The sequence below is a fragment of the Clavelina lepadiformis genome, chromosome 2 (genome assembly GCF_947623445.1).
Source record: "Clavelina lepadiformis chromosome 2, kaClaLepa1.1, whole genome shotgun sequence".
Lineage (NCBI taxonomy): Eukaryota > Metazoa > Chordata > Ascidiacea > Aplousobranchia > Clavelinidae > Clavelina > Clavelina lepadiformis.
In genome coordinates this window covers 15,125,403-15,147,394 of record NC_135241.1, presented here as the reverse complement: position 1 = coordinate 15,147,394, position 21,992 = coordinate 15,125,403, and the positions used below count along the sequence as shown (strand labels likewise).

Sequence of the window (21,992 nt, the reverse complement as noted above, 5' to 3'; positions counted from 1 at the left end):
TATATAAACAACAAATTCAGATTTATTGGAGTTTTCCTTTTTTAATTGTTTCATGAGCTATCCATTGCTTATATAATGATAAAGCATTTGGTGCAAAGTTTTTGGTTACAATACACATTTAATTTTAGTGCCTTGTTTGAGTGATTAAATTCTTGTGCATAGCCCAAGGTTTTAAGTTATAACATACATATATACATTGTGCGTAACTTAAGTTCTCTTCCTAACTTTTGGTTACTACCAACTTGTATGACGGTTGTTACGTGGTACCAATTATCTTAGCCTATAGAGTTTGTTTGCTTAATTTCATGGTTCCACACTGGTTATTGATAAAATATAGGTATATATTTGTAGGATTATAAAAAAGATTATGTGTAAAATATTTGGCACTGACCTGAAATTTCAGAAAGTCACCTGCAAGCCGGTATTTTTACAACATGAGTGATCAAGGAAATGTTAATGGTGTCAATCACATGCCTATAAACGACTCTGTTGCTACTAATGATTGGCAATTGGCTAAATTGTGTGAAACACATGCATATGCCAATGCTCATCATCTGATCACTGCAATCAGAAATGTTTTAAAAGAAAGTAATGGATACATGCTTCAAACCAATTTATTAGCAACCGCATATGAAAAATACATTAATAACTTTCGAGAAAGTTATGAAAATGAAAGTCGACAGATGTCTAGAAGAGACTCAAGCGCTATTTCAACTTTACAGCCTGTTGCCGAAAATTCTGAAGAAGAAATGCACAATCGGCATTTAACAAGTCAGCATGATGAAAGTGAGCAATCATATCAAGCATCAAATACAAATGGCACAGTGAAGATCTCAAATGATGGTTTACAATTAGGGATGTGTTTAAATGCCACAAAGGATAGAAGAATGAGTGCTGATGACGTTGGATTGTCATCTGGCAACAACGATGTTGCTGATAAACATTTATCTACAAAAAGCAAAAAAAGCAGGAATAAAATAAGGCGAGGATTTTCATTTCGAGGTATTGGCAAAGATGATGGAAAAGCACAGTCGCAGGAAGAAGTTGTTTCATCAAAAGAGTCTTCTGATAAAGGAGGAAACATTGTATCAAGTGTTATAAATCGATTGCGGCGAGGGAGTGCAGGTCACACTGCAAAGGTAAATTAATAAAGTCCTTAAGCTTCATTGTTGCCGATTTTTTTGCTATTTGCACAATACAGATAAAGTTATTTTTACAAACTTAACATGATTTGCTACTTTTTTCTACATGCGCATTGCATTCTTTACAGAGTCTTGGATGCTTGTGAATATTTTAATTGCTTTGTTAGAATACTCTGATAATTTTTGATGCATTACGTGTTTGGTACTTTATCACAGATCGAGAAGCCTTTGAGTGAAACTTCTGTTAAAGCAGACAATACTGCAAGTTATATGATTGTGGATTCAAATAATATTGGTGACCCATTGTTATTCCAAAGGGCTCGCATTGTTCTTCGTCAAGTCAGCCAGAATTATAATATTGAAATATATTCCCCCTGCAAGGTTTGTTTCATATAAATACCATATCTTACATGATATTATTATAATATGCGTAATTGAGAGTATATTAATTTTGAAATAGCAGAAAAATTGCAGGTATATTTATAGCACACCATAAGTCAATAACACCTAATATATATTAAAAATCCTTCTGAATTTAGAAATAAAAAGCTCAACAAAAGATTATTTTATGATCTATCTATAGCTACAGATCATATTTCCCATTTGTAATTACAAAATACATTTCAGTAAAAGAGCTGTTATCTAGAGAGTGTTTGAGTAGGATTAAAGTGAACTTAATTGGATTATAAAGAGTTTTATGATATATCACCTTTCGTGAGTCTTGTTGCAGGTTACCAAGCCAAAGATTATAATTGAAGGTGAAGATATTTCTGAAGTTAGGCCAACTACTGCTCTAGAAATGCCAGATAGTCATTACACATTTGTTATTAAAGTAAGTTAAATAAATGTGTATGATTGCAAATCTTATACATTTCAAATTTTGACTATCCAGTTTCAAAATGTGTGCTTGTGCCCACTGTAATAATAATCATTTCTGTACTTCGCCTATGTATAGATTGCATGTTCATGACCATAAAACATATCTTCCAATGTCATTCATTCTTGTATTAATCATAGGCAATTATAAAACTTTAGCCCAGGAAATCATGTTCGTCTTTTAGTAATAAATACCTTTGCCACTTATAATAAGTGTTTTGGTATTAAACGCAAACTTGAATTGCCGGAACAGTTGTCAATTATGATTTTAATCTCTTCGATTAAGTTACACGTGCACATTTTAATTGATGTGTTATTATAAGTACATCTACTTTGATATTTCCAGAAAATTCAACTCTATGATTTATGACAGAAGGTTTACCTTAAGGTTTTACTTTGGCAATTCTTTATCACTTTTTGGCTACATTATCTTCCTTTTTTATGTAATTATTGATCTTTAATGACAGGCTTAAATATGCTATTATATTAGCAGGCCACTTTATAATACTATTAACCAGTGCATTTCACTGATATCATAATCAGTTTCACTGTTGCAGACAACCTCAACCGAATATATTATTAAAATGTCTCGTCACATGGAGTTTGTTGCCTGGCTCTCTGACATTGAAGAATTAAGTACAAAGGCTGGATACAAAAAGTAAATGCAATTCATATACATTTAAATAATATGTATTTTTAAATTACTTTGAAAACTATTTTGAAACAATTTTGAACTATTGTAATGTGTTTATTGCCCATCACATTTAGTCCAAGTGAATAACAGATAGGTACCCATTACATGCAAAGGTATTCCAAACATATTCAAGACTTTTATTAAGCAGTGTTCGTAATAAAAATGCTTAAATATATTGTGATTATACAATATTTAATGATACGTGTGAAATTAGAAGACAACAGTTTAAATTAGTCATGTTAACTTCTTTAAAAAAAATGTTATTTAATTCGTTAGATTGCAGGCATATGCGATTGATAAACATCCATTCTTACCTGAATGTTTAAGAGAATCACCACCTGATTCTGGAATAGATAATGCAAATGATGAATCTGGGCAGCAGGTGATCCATCCAACCAAGTTTATGCATATATATACTTTTCAATGTGCTGTGTTTTTTCTAATGTGACGTACCAGTGTTTTGGAAAAGTCTTAACATCTCCCCGAAACTATTTCCATTTGTTTTGAAATGTCAAAAATTTTGCAGGTCTCTGGATTTGATTTTCCGTCCAATTCCGTTTCAACTAAGACTGCGCACGCTGTGGAAAGAGGCAGCTTCATTGATGAGTCTCACGATCCTTCAAAAATCAGCTCAACATTGGCCAAATGTAGGACAACACATAAAGCAAAACTGTCAGTCAGCAAGAGTAAAACAAAATACAGTGAAAACTCATTAACTTTGCTCAATTCAAGTTACAACTTAACTGGTCTCGGCAAAAAATCATGTATTAAACTACACAGGAAAAACTTTACCTAACTTCTCTCGTAAAATTTTGAATCATCTCAGTGCTTTTGACGATTCCTGACCATCAACAGTACTGGTTGTTTTAAAATTGGTCTAAAACATCACTCATTGTGGCAGTGGTTCTTAAACTGGGTTACGGAGTCAGTCTTGTGGATATTTTTAACCACTTTTAGTAAGTTTGGGTAACTTATCGTTTCCTAAAGCCTTGAGTTCGATTTTCCATCGAATCCACAGCGTCGTAATGCCGAAAGCACTATTACAGATTAACCTACTGGAAGTTTAGAAAATTTTTTGGGTTGGCTGCTTGACTGAATCTTTGCCAATATGCTTAGATTACGTGTTAAAAATGTGAACAACAAAGTTTTGGTGGAAAACAGTGAACGTAGCATATATAAATAATACAAGGCTGACTTTAGGCCAATGTGAGCGATGCAACTGCATTGGGCTCTGCACTACTTAGCATAAAAATAACAATATAGCCTTTTCCAAATATCAGTGTTATTGTTCATATTTTTCTCAAAAGAAAATACTCTGATGAGAATATGTAACAAAGCAAAACTTTGCTTTGAGCTGATTTGCACCAGGGTGTTATTTGTTTTTCATAAGTATTATTGTTATTATTAAATAAAGGTATTTAAAATCTCAAGGAACCCCGCCATCAGGCATCATTTCTTGAATTGGGTTCCGCGTTTGCTTGGACTGGTCCTGCATTACCCCCCCGAGAATTGACCCCTATGGCAATAATTAATAATAAACATTTTCATTCAGAACTAGAAAGACCCGCCATCAACCATTCCTTTTGTGATTTTGAACACCGTCATTTTAAGACTGCCTAATATATCCAACTACACTTGCATTGTGTATTGTAAAATTCATTAGGTAGAGTGAAGTTAATCAAATTTGAATTTCCACGTCAACCTTTGGACTGGTGGGCTTTATAGCATTTTGATCACCAGTTTTGCTGGTGATGTTTTAAAAACTTTTTAGAAAAGTTAACCATCAAAAAGTTGAGATCACTTTGTAATTTTCGCTGTTTCAGTTCCAAAAAGTCAAGATCTATCTGCAAATGCTGTTTTGAAACAACTTAAGGTCAAAACTATTCTTGGAGTTTAAAGTTGTTACGAGAAAAAAAAACATTATTTTTCAAACTGAGAAAGCTGAAAGTTGTTTGAAGCGATTATGGCTGCCTTGCAGTTTCTCTATCCATGAAAGAACTTTTAGCAAATTGAAGTAGGTAGGGTATATGTTGAGACACGTTGAAGCAGTCAGCTAAACAATGGGCATTTAGACTCACTTTTCTATTGTCTCTATCATCACATTCTCGGTTGTATTTTAAATGACAATGACAGTAAACAGATAAACTAGCATATACCTGGATTGAAATGCACAGAATCCTTGCAATAAATGAGCTATTTTCCACATACGTTTTTTGCTGAATTAGTCACTTAAGTTTAAAAAAATTTAAAAGGGGCGCTCAGTTTGAAAAATAATGTTTTCTTTTTTTCTCGTAACAACTTTAAACTCCAAGAATAGTTTTGACCTTAAGTTGGTTCAAAACAGCATTTGCAGATAGATCTTGACTTTTTGGAACTGAAACAGAGAAAATTACAAAGTGATCTCAACTTTCTGATGGTTTTTAAATTTCTTAGTTCACTAATCCACACTGATAAAAAACTGAAAATTATTGAAAAATTTTTATATTGCCCCTTTTTTAGATTTCATTTATTTTTTTTCTATGTTTTTGAAGATACAGCCAGGCAAAAGTTACAGTAAAAAGTTAAACACAACATGATAGCATGTACTATTTGAACAATATGATACCATGTCTGACAATGCTTGTGGCAAATTCTAAAGCCCACAAAGCCGATTTAATTTCTGACAGTAGTAAACAATGTTATTCTTTGAACCTACACAAATAACAACCTAATTAGCATTTCATTTCTCATTAAATACTACGACATTTATAATCAATCACCTTATACATGTTACATGAAGGTTCGTTTATGTCTGTTTTGCACGGCTTTCCACGCAAGGGGAATTTTTGTAGTGAAATTGCTTAAATGAAGGGTTTATATTGCTAGCACATGTAATTAGGAAGAACGCTGTTTTAAAAGTAATTGTGCTTTGTATTTCCTAAGTTGGAGACTGGGAATCGACCATGACCCACGTTGACTTTGGTGGTGGAGGTGGTGATGAGGATGAAAGTAAAGGAGGCCAATCATTTACCCAATTCAGTATTGTTGACCTGGAAACCTTTCCTTGGTTTCATGGGATGTTGACCAGGCTAAGAGCAGCTCAGCTTGTTTTAAGTGGCAGACATGGGGTGTTCTTGATGCGTCAGTCTGAAACACGTCAATGCGGTCATGTTTTGACCTTTAACTTTCAGGGTCGTGCAAAAGTAAGTGTGATGTTGAGCATTGAAGCATGTGTAATTATGTATAAAAAAAAATTTTCAGATAAAAAGTTGTGATATTACAGCAAAAATCTTAAGATACATCATGTTCTAACAGACATATATTGATACATTTGTAATACTAGATTCCTTAGATCATTTTGGAAAGATCATTTGAGGGCTTGAGGGGTATTTGAAAATTAAATCAATTCCTTTTTTTTCTTCAAATTTTGGTCAATGAATTACCTTGTCTTCGATCGATCAATTATGTTTGTTTACACTTCAAAGTTTTGAGACTGATCATAAATATGGAAAAATCCCTGTAGATTTCCAAAATCGTTGATCAAACGTTAAAGTGTTTTAAATGTTTTTATCAAAGCTTAATTCTGTTGTAGGCACAGTCAGAGATGTCACATCGTTTAAAAAAGTGAGACAAGAGTGAGTGAGATGCTTACATGTGAAAATTTGTTCGAACATTTAACATAGTTTTTGCTTTATTATTTAAGGAAATTACAAAAAAGTGATTATATACTCAAATAATCCTGCATGGAGTTTTTCAAATTTTACACAAGCAATTACATGATCATACCTTAGTCCATTGTTAGTCAAACTTCTTCGTTTTGCATATAGGAAATGCATTTTTGCCACATGCTGTGTAGTACTATCCATTACATCAGGGCTACTCAACTAATATTAACTGAGATTCACTTAGATCAGTTTAATATTCTCTGAGGTTTGATTAAATTCTTTTCATGCATTCATCGAAATAGGACTGTACCACATATTACTGAGCAGGTAATTCCTATTGTACAGTATAATACCAAAAGGTTTATGGGCCAAAAGGGAATTTTTGTACGATTTATTTTTTTTAATTGAAAGTAACCATATCTTAAGTAGCAAAGTTACTTCAAGATCTGTTGGAATATATTATAGCAACTCGCGTACTGGTTGTTGCTACAACTTTGATACTTACCACAATCACAAGATTTACACCATTTAACTATTGAACTACATATATATATACTGTATTTATATAAATAAAAAAAACTCCTGAACAATTTATCACCACTGCACTTCCTAACAACCCGATTTAAGGTTGCACTTGTCCAAATAGCAAAATCCCGGGTTTCGGAAGACAAAACTAATTCCGGAATCCAAACACAATACATACCAGTAGGCTAAAACACACACCTCCATTGAAAATAACGCGTAATACAAACAGGAAAACGCAGTCAAATTTACATCATTCTTATACATCTGTGGTCCAGTTTCAGCGCTTAAAAGATCCAGATTAAAACCACGATCTGCATTACATTATCATGGTATAAGTTCCATTATTTTGCTGGAAACCGTTGATGAGGGCTAGAAAGGTTTATTTCTGAAAACATCGTTGCTGATAATTGCATTAACATAAATAAAATCTTCTTGATCACGAGCTTCTCTTTATGTTGACAGTTCAATAAATTTAGAAACATACGCAATAACAGCAGAAGAAGTTAAGTTGCAAAGTTTTTGAAAAGAGAAAGGTCTCTATTCCTGATCTAAAAACTATATATTATGTTGTCGGATTGAATTTCTGGCAAAAGCTTTGTAACCATTTTTTATCATCTTGTGTTTTGCGTTTATCAAGTGCTGTTTATAGATATTTAAAGTATTATGAAAGCAGCAAATTGGGCTTCAAATCCGTACATTTATAACGAACAAAATCCAAAGTTTGGTATACTGGCCAAAGTGTGTAATTTTTTTAAAGTACAATCCTGCTTATTTAACTAAATACAACAACTTTTAAAGATGCTTACTGATATCATATTTACAAGAATATTAAACAAAGAATACCGTAAATTCCTCACGGTGCGTTGAATCTAAGGTTTTCAACATTTTCGGCTTGGGACAATTCCCAAATTTAGCAAATTTTGAATGAAATCTCTGGTTCTAATGAGCGGGATCAGAAAGTTAAAGTGTTCAAAAAAATGGTTTGCAAATTTAGTTTTGGTTGGTATAGAATGGTATTAGTCTATTTAAGTTTTTAAACATGACCTAAATATGAATAATTCTATTACCTTAATATATATATTTCACCTATACGACATCATCGGTGTTTCGATCATGTGTAGTTATATGAAACATGTACAATACCAGACACACATCGACTGGAAATAATAATGTGTTTTAAGTTTTGTCAACGATACTTGGCTCTGAACTTTTTCGCGTGTTTTACAAAAAGGCGTCATTATAGGCTTCATTAACATGATTTTTTCAATAGTTTTTACTCATTTGAGATAAATCTATAGTACTCATTGGTAGGCTCAGCTAGCTTTAATAATTCAATATTTTCAGCTAACGTTTTCATGTAGTAAAGACGTGTGTTCAAAGATTATTATCATGGAATTTAAAAGTTATTCCATCAATTACATTGTTACAGATCAGAAAATAATGAGTTACATGCCAAATTGCTCTGCAGGAACTGATTTTATGTTTTTTTTTTTGATTGACTGGCATTGGGTAAAAAAGCTTGTGTAAAGTTAGTTTAGTTTTACAGATAAATTTTGACTTGCCCCACTTTCCAGATTTGACTATGTTTTTTCGACAATGCGGTCAAACCTCACTTAACAACAAAATCGGCTGTTTATCTCGAACATAAAAGGACGCTTTAAAACTAAGACAAAAATATGGGGCAAAACAAGCCGCATACATTTTTACTGTCAAGTAGAACATACAATATTGAAGTAAAATTAGGCTACTTCGATATTGCAAATATATGTATTTCGTGTTTGTCTTTTTATGTCTTCCAACAAACAACGTTTTAGTGAAAATATGGTGCAAAAGATGTGACTTCGAAGTAGGGATGTACACTGAATCCAAGAGCCGAATCTTAAAAGATTCGTATCCAATTTTTGTTTTTGTGTTAAATCCTACAAACCAGTAAATAAGTGGCCTTACCAGGCATAGCCAGGAATTTCTAAAGGGGCTGTGTCTGCAATGTTATAAAATAAATAAAACTTTTTCTTTAGAATTAGATTTTTATGATTGTATACTTAAAAGCATTGAGCTGCCTTGGCCTGAAATATGCATATGCACTATATGATAAAACAGAAATAAGATACTGGCTAGTTACAATGATGTATTTTGAAAAATTTGTAGCTCGTAGAAGTAATTATGCTATGTATATTTTGCTTTTACTTGAAGCACTTGCGTCTTACAATTGATACTGATGGCTTGTGTCGTGTTCAACATCTAAAATTCAAATCAGTTCTTGACATGTTACAACATTTTCGAACCCATCCTATCCCATTGGAATCTGGTGGAACAACTCATGTGTATCTAACAGATTTTATTATTAATGAAGCCTGCAGTAAGTGCAAGTTGTTCATTTTACCAGGGTAACTACTAGGACCGTCTATCTTTTTACATAACTTCATTACATTATCTGTTTCAAAGAGCTACATACTTCATTAAAATCTGAAACATGGCAATGTTGCATCCATATTTTGCGAAATTTCATACCAAGTTTGTTGGAATTGTACATACATTATGTGTCCATATAAAACAGAAAAACTTGAAGACGTTGATTTTAATTCTGCGCACACTAACCTGTATGCTTAAAATTGCTCATGCATTACTTGGAATTGATTTTCTAGAGTTAAAACTGCCTACAATGCAAAAAAATACTGAACCTTCCTTCCCTGACCAAACCACTGCTGAAGGTGCATCTTCTGTCAGAACAAATATTGACTGTGTGTCAGAATCTATTGCTTCAAGCATACAAACACCTGACATATCTCCAGTCAACCAGGGTACAACCCAGCTTGTAGAAGATGATGAATTGTCTTCTGCAAATAATCATGTTAGAGCTATTGATAACCAGTATGCTTTCAGCTAGATATCGACACAGTTCAAGTTAAATTTGGTGCTTAAATTGTGGAGTAAACGTTATAATGACTAAATCTTTTTTTTATTTGTGTCTGTTAAGGTGTTGGTGCGAGCAACAGATTAATCTTTGAATTTACGAAGGTGTTATACTGTTGATGTCATTTGTTGGTGCATAACAAGTTTACAGTGTGTTTGTTCATATTTACAAGGTGTATTTATAACAACTTCCTACTTTTCCTTGTTAAATACATTTATATCTACTGGCAATACACCCGCTTCGTCAAGGATTAGCCCATAGGAAAGGGAAAAAAGATTGCACGGATTACCCATTCGTATGGGCTAAAAAGAATATTTCCATCTCTTAAAATAATTGTTGGAAGGCTAATCGTGTTGGTATGAGTAATCCAACCGAGCGATAGGTCGAATAAGTAATCCAGTCGAACTGCTGTGGCTGGTCATCGTACGGTACGATTGGATGGCTTAGGCTACTGTTAGGCTACTGTTGAAGACTACTGAGATCTATACCGGTATGTATGGATAAGGTTTGTATAGTGATTGATGCACGTTGGAATGCCTTGCACAAACTATAAACGGATCTTACTAAAAATCTGAAAAGGCTGAAATGAACAAAATAGCCTAGTTTTCGATTTCAGTTCTTTCATGCGTTTGGTGTGTCTGGCATTAACGCTGCTTAATTGGTCCTGTTTCGTAGACAAGATATAGGTTATCTACCTCGGGCTTCTAGGCACTGGAATAGCTGCATGCTTACTTACTGAATGTAGAATCCAAGCAAGTTCTAAAGACTGCTTAATTGTTGCACAGTGCAATGCACAATGGTGTTTGAACTGGCAATCCAGCCAACGATAGACCGGTACTCTAGTAGCCAAAAGTCACTTTTTCGGGTTTGCAGTGCTCATGCAATGTATTAAATTGAATTGTGGTAATTGCATGGTGCTTTTATTCAGCATCAGGTTGAAATAGTTTTGCCTTCAAGCTGGTCTGATTGCATCAATTATATACACGTGGCATACCACTGCTGTGGCATAAGGTCAAAGCGTTTCACAGCAATCAACATGATTTTCTTTATTTGGCGGCTAGGATAGAAGTATAACTTCATATGTCATTTTAGTTCGCTTCCATTAACCTTTGTGGTAATCTTTAATTGCTCCAGCCCCACTTATCTGGCTAGCTCTCAAGCAAGTTTGGAATGATACACATATGTTTTTTATTGCTTGAATTTAGGTATGTTTATCAGAAGCACTGAACTGGAGCAAGCATTGGTAATACCCCAAGGGCATAACAATGGTAGTGCTACTGGATAGTGAACACTGCCTAATTGCCAGCTCTAACCATTCGGCTACAAAGCTGGCTACTACTCAACATTGCTGCTTTCTTACATAACGAGCTTGCAGAGTACAGTGATCTTGTGTGATTGTCAGAGAACTTCGAAATCCTGAGTGGAGTGAATGAGCAACTTAACGTTGTAGTATTCCAAAAAGGAAATCCATCTGATATGCAGATCATAAGCAAAAGGCAATCATTTAATTTGTCTTGACTTTCAACAAACGAAGGTTTCAATCGTTCTCAAAGAGTGCTATTTGTCGATTATATGCATTCATGAGTTTGCAGATTATTACAAATTAAAAATGATAATAAACGGCCTCTAGAAAATAAATGTCTTGTGTAAAAATATCCCTGTTTTACCATCAGCCTGCTTCCTCTGAGCAAGATGTTATTTGGCAACACAAACTAGATGTTTGAGCTTGAGTCAAGTAACAACTGGGTAATGCTGCCATCCAAAAATTGATGACTATGTATTCCATGGGGAACGTGGGGATACAATAGCTGGATATGTTGTAATCTTTATTTTGCAATCTTCTTTGTGCTACGTTCACAAGTTACAATGTTTGCCATTCCCTATTTTTACAGGGTTGAGCAGAAACAACCATCTCCAGATAGCAGGCAATTAAGTCCCCCACACCATCCTTAGCAGTGTAGAGCCAGTGAGCAATGGGTATCTTGATTTTATTTATCCGGCTTGCTTTTTTGCTGAGGCAAATAGTTTCGGGAGGAGCAATCAGAGTGGCTCCGTTTCATAATGTGCAAGGTAAGGAGTGACTCTATCGCACTGAAGCCCAGCAGGTTCAATGCTCACAAAAACAGAAAAATTGTCATGCTGTGGGGTCCTATAGGTCTACATCCAGTCACAGGACGCTGTTTACTATAACAGTGTAGATTTGGTGCCCAATGCCCATTAGTCATTTTTTGACCAAAGATTTAAATTTTCTGCAAGGTGTCACAAGGTGAGCTGTTGATGTTAGCTTTAAGCTCACGTTTTGCTACCTTGGTGTTAGGGTAAATGGATGCTAACACTCATTGGTAGCTTTATTCTCCAATTTTGGATATATGCATTGGCCAAGGGTCAGCTCACTGTTTCCCAATTTTTGGCCGAGTACCCGATCTCTTGGTGGGTCGTTATTTAAGTTCACTCACCACTTGGCTCAACTGTGATGGGTAATTAATAATAATTATTTATCTCGATTCATTAAGAACAATTAGTCTATTGGCAAAGATGCTGTCATTATCACAGTCATGTGTCATGAGGCAAGGTCCATATCTGCCGGGGACTCGCTCAGCATACATAACTTGCTCTGTTGACATTGTTTGCGCTTACTCAGTCATGTGAGTCACAGCAAGAATGCTGATATACTTCAAGACCTTCTATGGTAAACAAGCCACTAAGCGATACTGTGTAGTTCGTACCGCACTACACATCAGGGATGTTTTCAAACGTACCCAAAAAGGACAGGCATCAACGCAGACATTTGGGAAGTGCTTGTTGATATGCAGATCATGCTGTTAGTAGTGGCATCAAGTGAGATTAGGAGAAAATAATTTAAATTGAGACAACAAAACATAGTGACCAACCAGCAGTCAGAGTAAGTCAGAGCACACGCTGTGGCAAAAACTGCTGTCCGAGAATTTTTCTGCTGATCGATGTAAGATGCTGCGCTTAGCGAAATTGATTACTTTTGAATGTGCTTCATTGCTTTTTAACTTAAGACAAAAGAAGGTTTTGTTAGATTATGCAGAGTTTTTTTGATGGTAATAATTATTGTCAACAGTAGAATATTTTGATTTGATTTCGTATTTTAAATTCTTAAATTAAAACTATTTAAATTTTTTAATTTGTTTGGAATGCAACATTATCCACCACCAAACATTGTTTGCCAGCTGAAATCTTCTGTTTGATGCACATTGTGAATGACTGAAACTTGGCTATTTTGGGAGAAACTTCACTTGGAAGTAAATACATAATGCATGAAGTTGTTTAATTTGGAAACGTTTCATGTGTACCCCTTTACTGACCTTTGTTGTTGTTGTACCAACTTTACCCTAGTTTGGGACCATGAAATTCTGAAGCCTGTCTTGACTTTTTTATTATCTGTTTTACATATTCTTCAAATTATTTCAAAATATACCACTACCTCCGACTAAAAAGTGTCAGTAAGATTTGTTCTACCTTTCCAAGAGAATGTTTAGAGTTATTACTGAAATGTGTACTTTGGCTCTAGTGCTCTTGATTTGAATCTTAGTCCATGCGAAAGCAACCATCTCAAGTGGCTGCCATCAAAATTACGACAAATAAAAGGTTGTTGTTGTCTAAACGATTGCTTTTCTGCGAGGATTGAAAACAGCACTTCATTTTGGTGTAACGTTTTCAAAATAAAACTCAATTTCTTCCTGAAGCCACCTACTTTGTATGCTTTTCAGACCAAACATTTCAATTAAGAAAGTTACGATTAGCAAAGTTTTTGAAGGGCACCGGTTACTACAATATATATGATATAATGGATTTTAGTTAAAACATCCTCTTAAAAGTGCTTGTAAACAACAAGTGCTTGTAAACAACTTGCCACCTCTTAAAAGCCATCCACTTTGAACAGTAATGTTGGCAATTTATTCTCAACTGCATTCAAGAATGGCCTATTTAAACAAAAATCTGGTCAAAGAAGTTGTGCAGATAAATGGCTATTTACTCCGAAAAACAATCGCTTATTACAAACAAATATCAAGTATATTGATTTGGAACATTTGTCATTTCATGTCACAGCTACTATCGCTTATATTTTTACATTTTTATAGCATCAATGCCCATAACTTGGTTTTGCTGAGACAGACAATGACCTCACAGATTAAGTGTTTAATTCACATCAAAGTATGTGCATATAAGCTATTAGCCTAAAGAACATTGTGATATTGTAATACTATAGTGCTGTAGGAAAAGACTTACGTGTACCATATACATAAAAGGGTTGGCCAAACTTCTTGATAATCTTTGAAGCCTTTATGATTTGAAAAGGAGTTGCAGTTGAAATATGGCGCTTACTGTTGATTACCAAGCACCAAGAAAATCATATCTGTGCACAGTAAATTTTTGACATCTGTAAGACTTTAGTGTTGAGCGTTTGCTTTTATTGCAACATGTGCCCTAAGTTATATTATTTATTAGGATGACTATCTTTATGTGTGTATGTTCTATTCTTAATTCATATTGAGTGGTGATTACTTCTTACAAAACTAATTTTTATCCAAACAGTTTAGTTTATTGCATGTTTTAATTTTTGTAAAATTGTTAAAATTTTGTCGTACTATTTGCTCTTTTCTGAGTAACATGGCAAGCACTAGAAGATCTCGGTTAGTTCTTCATGTATAATAGCTAACTTATATGTATATATCTGTTGTATATTTAATTCGATCTTTGGTCATAAATAAGTAATTGTTAGTATGGCATTTTTTTCATGTCACTCTGTTTATTTGCATACAAGTCACTAAAAGTGTTAATAAAACGCTATTCTAAATTGCCGTCCAGATGGACGTAAGATATTTCGTGTAGATACAGACAACCTGTATTTTCAATTTAAAAAAAAATATTTTTGTGTCTCACTTATTAATAATTTGATTTGCATTGTTCAGTAAGGACATTTCACAAAGCCAACGGGATATGCTTATATCTTTGTGGGAAACAAAAGGTATGAGAACTGCAAAGTCAGAGCACCTCAATGAAGCAACCATTAATACTGGTTTAAGTAAAAACCAAATCAAGGTGATTCATCGTAGATTAAAGTTTTATTTGCCATAATTCATACTTGCTGTAGTTATCAGCTCTTTCAGTATTACCGCAAGCTGTAGAACTGCACTCCCTGCTTTACAAACAAGTTACAGTTCATTACTGTAACTCTATGCTGTAATTTCCGCTTGAAGTAGGCTATTATGATAGAACTCTGGTTGAAAGATGCCATTACGTACTTTAAGTTCAAAGATTGCAACAGTTGTCTTCGCCAAAATAATCTTGTTGGCTGACAAAAAGCTCCGTTCCTTGTCCGGGACAACTCTCCAACTTAAAGTAGTTATTGCATGTTTATTGCATGATCTTACAAAATGATTAAAGTTTGTCCCTTTCTCAGATCTCTTGTATGATGGTATGTTAAACTGCCACTACTAAATACTTTTGACGCTTGTTTACTAGCGTTTTGCCAACTGCTGTGTTTTAGCGCTGGATTTACAATTACAATGCATCGATAAGGCCAAGGGTTCAAAAAGTTAAACCTTTTCGAAAACGAAGATTCACAGGCTACAATCTATTTTGTTCTTCCATTAAGAAACAGAATATTGGTATTTTTAATACAGTTGCATGATTTCTTCCCAAATTTTCAAGGGAGAAGCTTCTAGACAGCATCACATGTGTTTCATTTAAGATATGTACAAGGTCTGATATTCTGGCTGGTTTGCTTAATTGATCGCTTGCTTCATTGAGTCATTAGCATTATGTCGTTAAATGCACAAATGTAGTTCTCACTGAAAATAATTTTCATTGTTTTTCACCTGATAAATTGCATTCATTGATTTCATGCTTACTGTGTTCGTTACTAAATTTGCATGTAGTAATTTTTTTTTCTCGGTTTGATTGTGAAACTTGTGTCACAGTGTTAGTTCGATTAGTGAAGAGCATGATACATAATGAATGATGCATGACTTGAAGTGCATGCTATTTGTGACCTCACATGATACGTGTGTAATGAATTTCCAAAAATGTGTTTACTGTTATGTTGGTTATTAGAAAGCCTTAGATATCGAAGATGTTAACATTGATTGACGCTGTTAAATCTTAAGAGGTGTAAGCTTCTACTCAACTTCAAAATTTACATAAATGAAGGTTTCACTATGTTAACAGCTGAACAATGAAAGTACTAGTTTAGACAAGTTATCAAAGTGTTTTGCATGAAGTAAGGTCTTGCCTGTTTTCAGTGTTTCTTACTTTCAATTTATGTTCATTTTTTTATAAAGCTTTCAAATGTTCTGTACTAATTTTTAATTGCTGTTTTTCAAGATTTCAAACTCTGGGGTAGCAGGTGGAGAGAACTTTTGAAGCAAACAAAACAAGTTTGGAAAGAGAAAGCAAAGACCTTCAATTCTGAAAGTTCCATGCCACCAAATGAAATGGATGGAAATATGAAAAAAAAAACTTAGACAAAATGCCATTGCTCGAATAATTCAAGCTGTATGTTGCTGTTCATATTATACTATGGTGTAACCGTGCTGTACACGAAACAAAGGTAACTTGTTCCTGTTTTAGTGTGGTGAACTTGAGGAAATTGGTGTGGCCGTTGGTGGAATGGCATTTGTTAACGATACATTCAATGCATTTGGAAGCAGAGATGTAAGGCCATATTTCTTGGAGCCAAGTGTTCAAAGTGGCTTTATTGAGATATTACATTGCGGAAAAGGTAATTTTATGTAATTTACTGTGATATTTCTAAACATTTGCAAGAACATGATTAACTACAGTTACATTTACTGCAAGCATATATTAAAAGGAACTTTTATAGCACTTATTTTTTAACTTTAATTCATTGAAGATTTTTTTTGCATATGAACCTGAATGATATTAGTGTCATCATGAATCATGTTAATCATAAAGTATGAAAAAATTTTCATTAGAAGTAACGTATGCTATATATTTGTATACAGCTTGCAGTACTTCAAGACAAAAAAACACCGAATTGCAAATGAAAGTTCGAAAAATTTTTAATAAGAAATATTGTAAGTCTTTTTATGCCAACAAATTGTCTTTCTTTAGCCTAACGGTGTGAAATAAAAAATTTTATTATTAGTGTTGCGTATTTTTCCAAGCAATAGAATGTAATACAATAGAATTGATGCTAATTGTTTCATCTTAATTATATTAAGTTGTGTTTGTGCATGCCTTGGTATCTTTGCTCTGGTGCTTCACAGGTGAGACAATGCACAAATCCAATGGACGTATGCCGTATGCTAAAATTAACGAGTTCAGCATCACTGGAATGCCTTGTGGAATCCCCTTTCGAAATCCCGGCAGTTATGGTCCAGTCGATTGCCAGAAAATTATAGATGAGCAAGAAAATATTATAATTATGAAAAGGGGGTAAGTGATGGGATTTCTGTAATCTTTGCATGCATAAAAGGATTACATTGCAAATTTTACGCTGTGCGCTTTCTGTTATACTTGTTGCTCTTTATAGTAATTTGGAGCTGGCAGAAAACAATTTAGTTCTTTTGGTGACAACGGAAGAATGTGAAAATGAGGAACATTTGCACTTTGCTGAACCAACACATAGAACAGTAGATTGGTAATTTGTTCGTGATTCAGTGTTATATGTATAACGAGTAAAAATTCCCGTATTTTACGGACCATAAGGCGCACTTTAAATCCTTTTTTCTCCTCATAGATTGATCGTGCGCCTTATAAGCCGGTGCGCCTTATAAGCCGGTGCGCCTAATGTATGGATCATAATGCGTATGCGCATGCTCACAACGTATTTTAATGAGCTTTATACGGTAACACATGTGCCTTATAGCCATATGCCCTTATAGTCCGATACGCCTTATGTATGAACAAAAAACTAATCAAAGCAATTTATTGACAATGCGCCTTATAGCCCGGTGCGCCTTATGGTCCGTAAAATACAGTACATCATTTGCCAGTTTCGTTTTGGTAATGTTTGTTATTTTTACATTGCCGTACAACGGTGCAATGATTTCTTCTGACCAACCTATTGTGCTAATATACTGTACAGTATATAATTATATCACACACGTATTGGTGAGCGGATAGTTACTTTTCGCTAATTTTCCTTATTTGTACAGTTAGATTTGTAGTGTGCCTCTTTTATAGTCTTTTATTATTAACGTAAGCTGCGATCATTCATTCCATTTTAGCACCTCATCCTTTATTTATGTCCGCATTTTCGTCATTGTATAAAGTTAACATTCGTTAAAATTGTTTGTTGTTTTTTTACTTATTTCACCGTCTTCAATATTTTCGTAATTTTGCTTTTCACTTTTTGACTGCGCTTTCGGAAAATATACTGTGCTGAATCAAAGCATTTTTAGTGATAATGACTCACTGCTGTATTTTGGTACATTGATTTTCTATTAAGGCTTAATTTAACATTAACGTTTAACTTAATTTAACAAAATTTCATAGTAATATGGGGGTTCAATATCACTTTTCGTGACACTTTCACTAAAAAATAGTTGCAATATGTGCAAAACTTTGATATGTAGCCTAAACGAGTCACACTTGCGATTACGTTAAAAGTCAATGACGTGACGAATACAAATGGACGTAACATGATAAGAGGTTTCTTTGATAAGTTGATCGCATGCTAATTTTGATGTGGCCACATTAAAAACAGAAGATCGTGATGTTAACTTCAAAATGTTACTCACACCTTTTTAGGAAGGTTAAATTAACCACTTTAAAAAGGACGCAACCTAACAATGAAAATTCTATGCAAGATAAGTTGAAAGCTCTTATCTCTTATTGACGTGTGGGTCGAACACATTTCATCGTAATAATCTCTTCTGTCGTATGATATGATATTATTGAAGAGGTAGGCGAGCTCAATCGCTGCAAGGCTATAAAATTCAAGTTTGTCATAAATATCTCCAACAATATCATGTCGGAATTTGAAATGCGTATTAACACTCAACATGCGTTTATAAAAGTAGCCTATAACCCTTTTGTTGTATGACATTTTGATCCTCTTTCGGGTTCACATGGTAAAACAAGATCAATAAAACGCATTTTTAGATCTTTTTGCCGGTTTTGCCAACTATTAAAATTATGAATAAGTTTAACGAAAAGAAAATTTTCTCAAATGGTTAGTTTTTTTTTATTAAATCTGTATTTTAATAAAATATCAAAAGAGAAACCTTGGCAAGACTTACAACCTACTGTTATTATTTATTGCATCGCTTCAGCAATTATAACTTTAAAACTTAGTGACACACCACGTCACGTCCTTTACCACCGTTCTTTTCTCTTGACGCTGTAGATACCGCTTCTAGTAAAGCAGCCCCTTCGGTCTTGCAGAGACCCAATCCCAAGAAGCTAGCGCTGTGGACAGACCTATAAGCTCAATACTATCAATACTGCTCACAGTGTCTTGAACAATTTCGCTGGCCGGTCAGCTTACTCAATACGCCCGCGCTTTTTCTCATCCAACACATTCGCCACGCAACTGACTGAATGCGGTGTGGCGTTTGGATATCATCAAATTATAATTGACACTTTTAAAAGGCGGTTTTTGCATTCTCTCTGGCTGGAATTAAGTAAATGTTAAAACAGACGTATTTATCGTGTTAATCTCTTATTCAAACAAGAAATTCAGAACCGACATATTTAACGCAGATTGAAGTGTTTCAAATAGCATTGTTTTCACGGCGTAAAGTTTGAGTGTACTTGAAAACGTTCAGATAACGTACAATGCGACACGTGGTTTATGGTAGCAAGGTATTGTTCTAGTATCTTTAATCACAATCGTGGTTTCAAACCAATATGTGATATAGTAAGTGTGTCAAGTGGTTTTTCTGTACTGGTGTAAAATCGATTTGAATTCTTTGTGATGAAAAGCTTAGAATAACATGGACACATGTACACGTGTGATAGCAGTTAATTTGGCACTACCTCATTGGTCAATATTTTAGTATATAAAACAAGTGTTGGATTTAAATGGCTCTCTTGGAAATTCTCTCTTCTCTGAGTTATTTCCCTTGTTCTGCTAAATTGAAGTTATTACTGAATTACTATGAAAGTGGGATCATGGTGTAAATATTGCTAATTCGATACAACTTATTCGGACAATATAACAACTAAACTTTATGAAGTTGGTGTTGATTTAAGAAGCAATAAATAAGACAGTAAAAAGCAACGGAGTCAAGATAACTAGCTCGGAGTCAACAGTTAGACTTGGCTTAGGCCAGTCTAGAATCCACACACCATATTCCCATAGCGGAATACACGAAAAGAGGGACCAAACTTGTTGGAAAAGAAGTGTCTGACCTTTAGAGGTTAGAAACCCCTGATGGCGAAAACATCTCTGGCCATTTCTCTCCAAATGACTTCGCTGCTGTGCTCCATCAAACAAAGCCAAGCAAGGTTCTGGGTCACAAAATTTCAAGAGCTTTTATCATCGTGATTTAGGGCCCGAAGAGTTGTTGCCCCTGTCTCTTTTGTGTGTCCTCTTGAAAGTCCGCAAACGCTTGGTCTACCCCTGCGTCGAACCCATAATCGACAACTTCTCCCCTGGCTGAATTCCAGGTCACCCTTATGATCCAGAACATCGCGAAAAGCTTCGGGATTAACAAAAAGGCTGGTGCTGTACTTCATAAACTTACAGCTGCCTATGATACAGTATGGCACCGAAGCTTTGCCTGCAAGCCGCTGCGTCTACTCCCAGACAAAACAGGTACATAATCCGTATAACCATGGAGCTAGTTTACAAACGGAGAAGTATCTTCACCCCAGGTCACAATAAGCGAAACAAGCTATGACGCCTTAAAGACGGGATCCCACAAGGATCGATGGCACTCCTTCTTAAACATCTACGCGCTCTTCTGTCCAGTCCCCAAATAAGTCGGAATAATAGTTCGCTCACGTTTTGTCGAACTCGAACAGTTGGCTCACGTTTTGTCGACAACTTGAGTCACTACGCAAGAAACGAATATCCCGGATCGCTTTGGAAAGACAAATGATACCTTTTGCTCGGGCACTAGGCTGCTACTCTCCGTAAAAAAGCGATGGTTTTACTTTACTCCATCGCTGAGTAGCTTACTGCACTTGTGTCTGGTGTCGCATCACACAACCACCAAGTACACATTGTCATAAACGGTATTTTGCATACTACGATGTTTAACGTACTGGATGTCTGGGTGCCATATCATTGAAAAACCTTCTCTTCCTTGCGGTCAGCAAGTTGCCGGCATCCAACCTCCTGTGCTTTCACTCTTTTCCACTCAGCTTGATGGGCTGAATAACAACTGGATCACACGACGACAAATACTACTTTTTTTGTTATTTACTAGGTGAAGATTTTGACACGGAAATGAAAATTTTCCATGATTGTAGCTCTAAGAGAATAAAACAGCATTGAAATATTGAATAAACAAATTAGGCATGGTTAATCGCAACAATTTAAAAAAAAATTCATTTTTTGTGCGGACTGTTTTAAGAAAAATTGTGCATTTTTCTTTCATTAAAGAAACCAACGCCAATTATTATAAGCCTTAGCCTGTATCTAATTAAAAAAAGTTATACCGGTAACATTTTTGCTTTGGCCAGCAAAAGTATAGACTAATAAGAAGTTTGTTGATCCCACGCACGTTTATAATTGAAAGTTAAACAAGTAAGCTTACAGCGAAAGAGTGACAAAATACAGAGTGTACTAAATTTTGCATGCTTATTTACTGGACAGTTTCATCGAAATTGGAGAATGCTTGAACTCTGAGGGTTTGATGTGTTCTGGCAACAGAAGCGGGGTCTTAATCCCTAAAATGCTGTTTCTTATAACCGAGTTCTATTTTAACCGTCCATGTGCCTATCAACAACGAGCACGTTCTGTAAGTTTCCTAAAATCTTATTTGGTACAGTATCACCGTGAAACGCATGGTGTGTTGGGTAGCCGTCGTTAACCTTTCACCGTTATAGCACAAAGGGTCAAGGTCTTTCCACGTTTTAGGTCGACGTGCATTGCTCCTTTTTGCAATCATCGTACTCTTCCTTTCCGACAATTAAAGGCGAAATATTTGATAGACTGCCTACTGCCTAGGAAACGTTTCTGAGGCAAAACAAACATATGGCAAGTATATATGTAATGAACGTTTAATAACTGAAATGCGTACAAAAAAATG

General features: G+C 34.8%; 2 protein-coding genes across 2 annotated transcripts; both read left to right on the top strand.

Annotated features, from left to right (window-relative positions):
* Positions 1-321: 321 nt before the first annotated feature.
* LOC143446459 (SH2B adapter protein 3-like) lies at positions 322-13,072 on the top strand. The gene is made up of 10 exons (XM_076946094.1): positions 322-1,139; positions 1,359-1,523; positions 1,873-1,974; positions 2,576-2,676; positions 2,989-3,094; positions 3,239-3,359; positions 5,635-5,894; positions 9,075-9,240; positions 9,527-10,285; positions 11,001-13,072. Exons 1-9 carry the CDS (start codon positions 435-437, stop codon positions 9,766-9,768), a joined length of 1,968 nt encoding a protein of 655 aa, XP_076802209.1. The 5' UTR covers positions 322-434; the 3' UTR covers positions 9,769-10,285; positions 11,001-13,072.
* Positions 13,073-16,177: 3,105 nt separating this feature from the next.
* Positions 16,178-18,181, top strand: LOC143446460 (uncharacterized). Its single transcript, XM_076946095.1, has 5 exons — positions 16,178-16,320; positions 16,396-16,546; positions 16,791-16,862; positions 17,055-17,223; positions 17,321-18,181. Exons 2-5 carry the CDS (start codon positions 16,435-16,437, stop codon positions 17,430-17,432), a joined length of 465 nt encoding a protein of 154 aa, XP_076802210.1. The 5' UTR covers positions 16,178-16,320; positions 16,396-16,434; the 3' UTR covers positions 17,433-18,181.
* Positions 18,182-21,992: the final 3,811 nt, after the last annotated feature.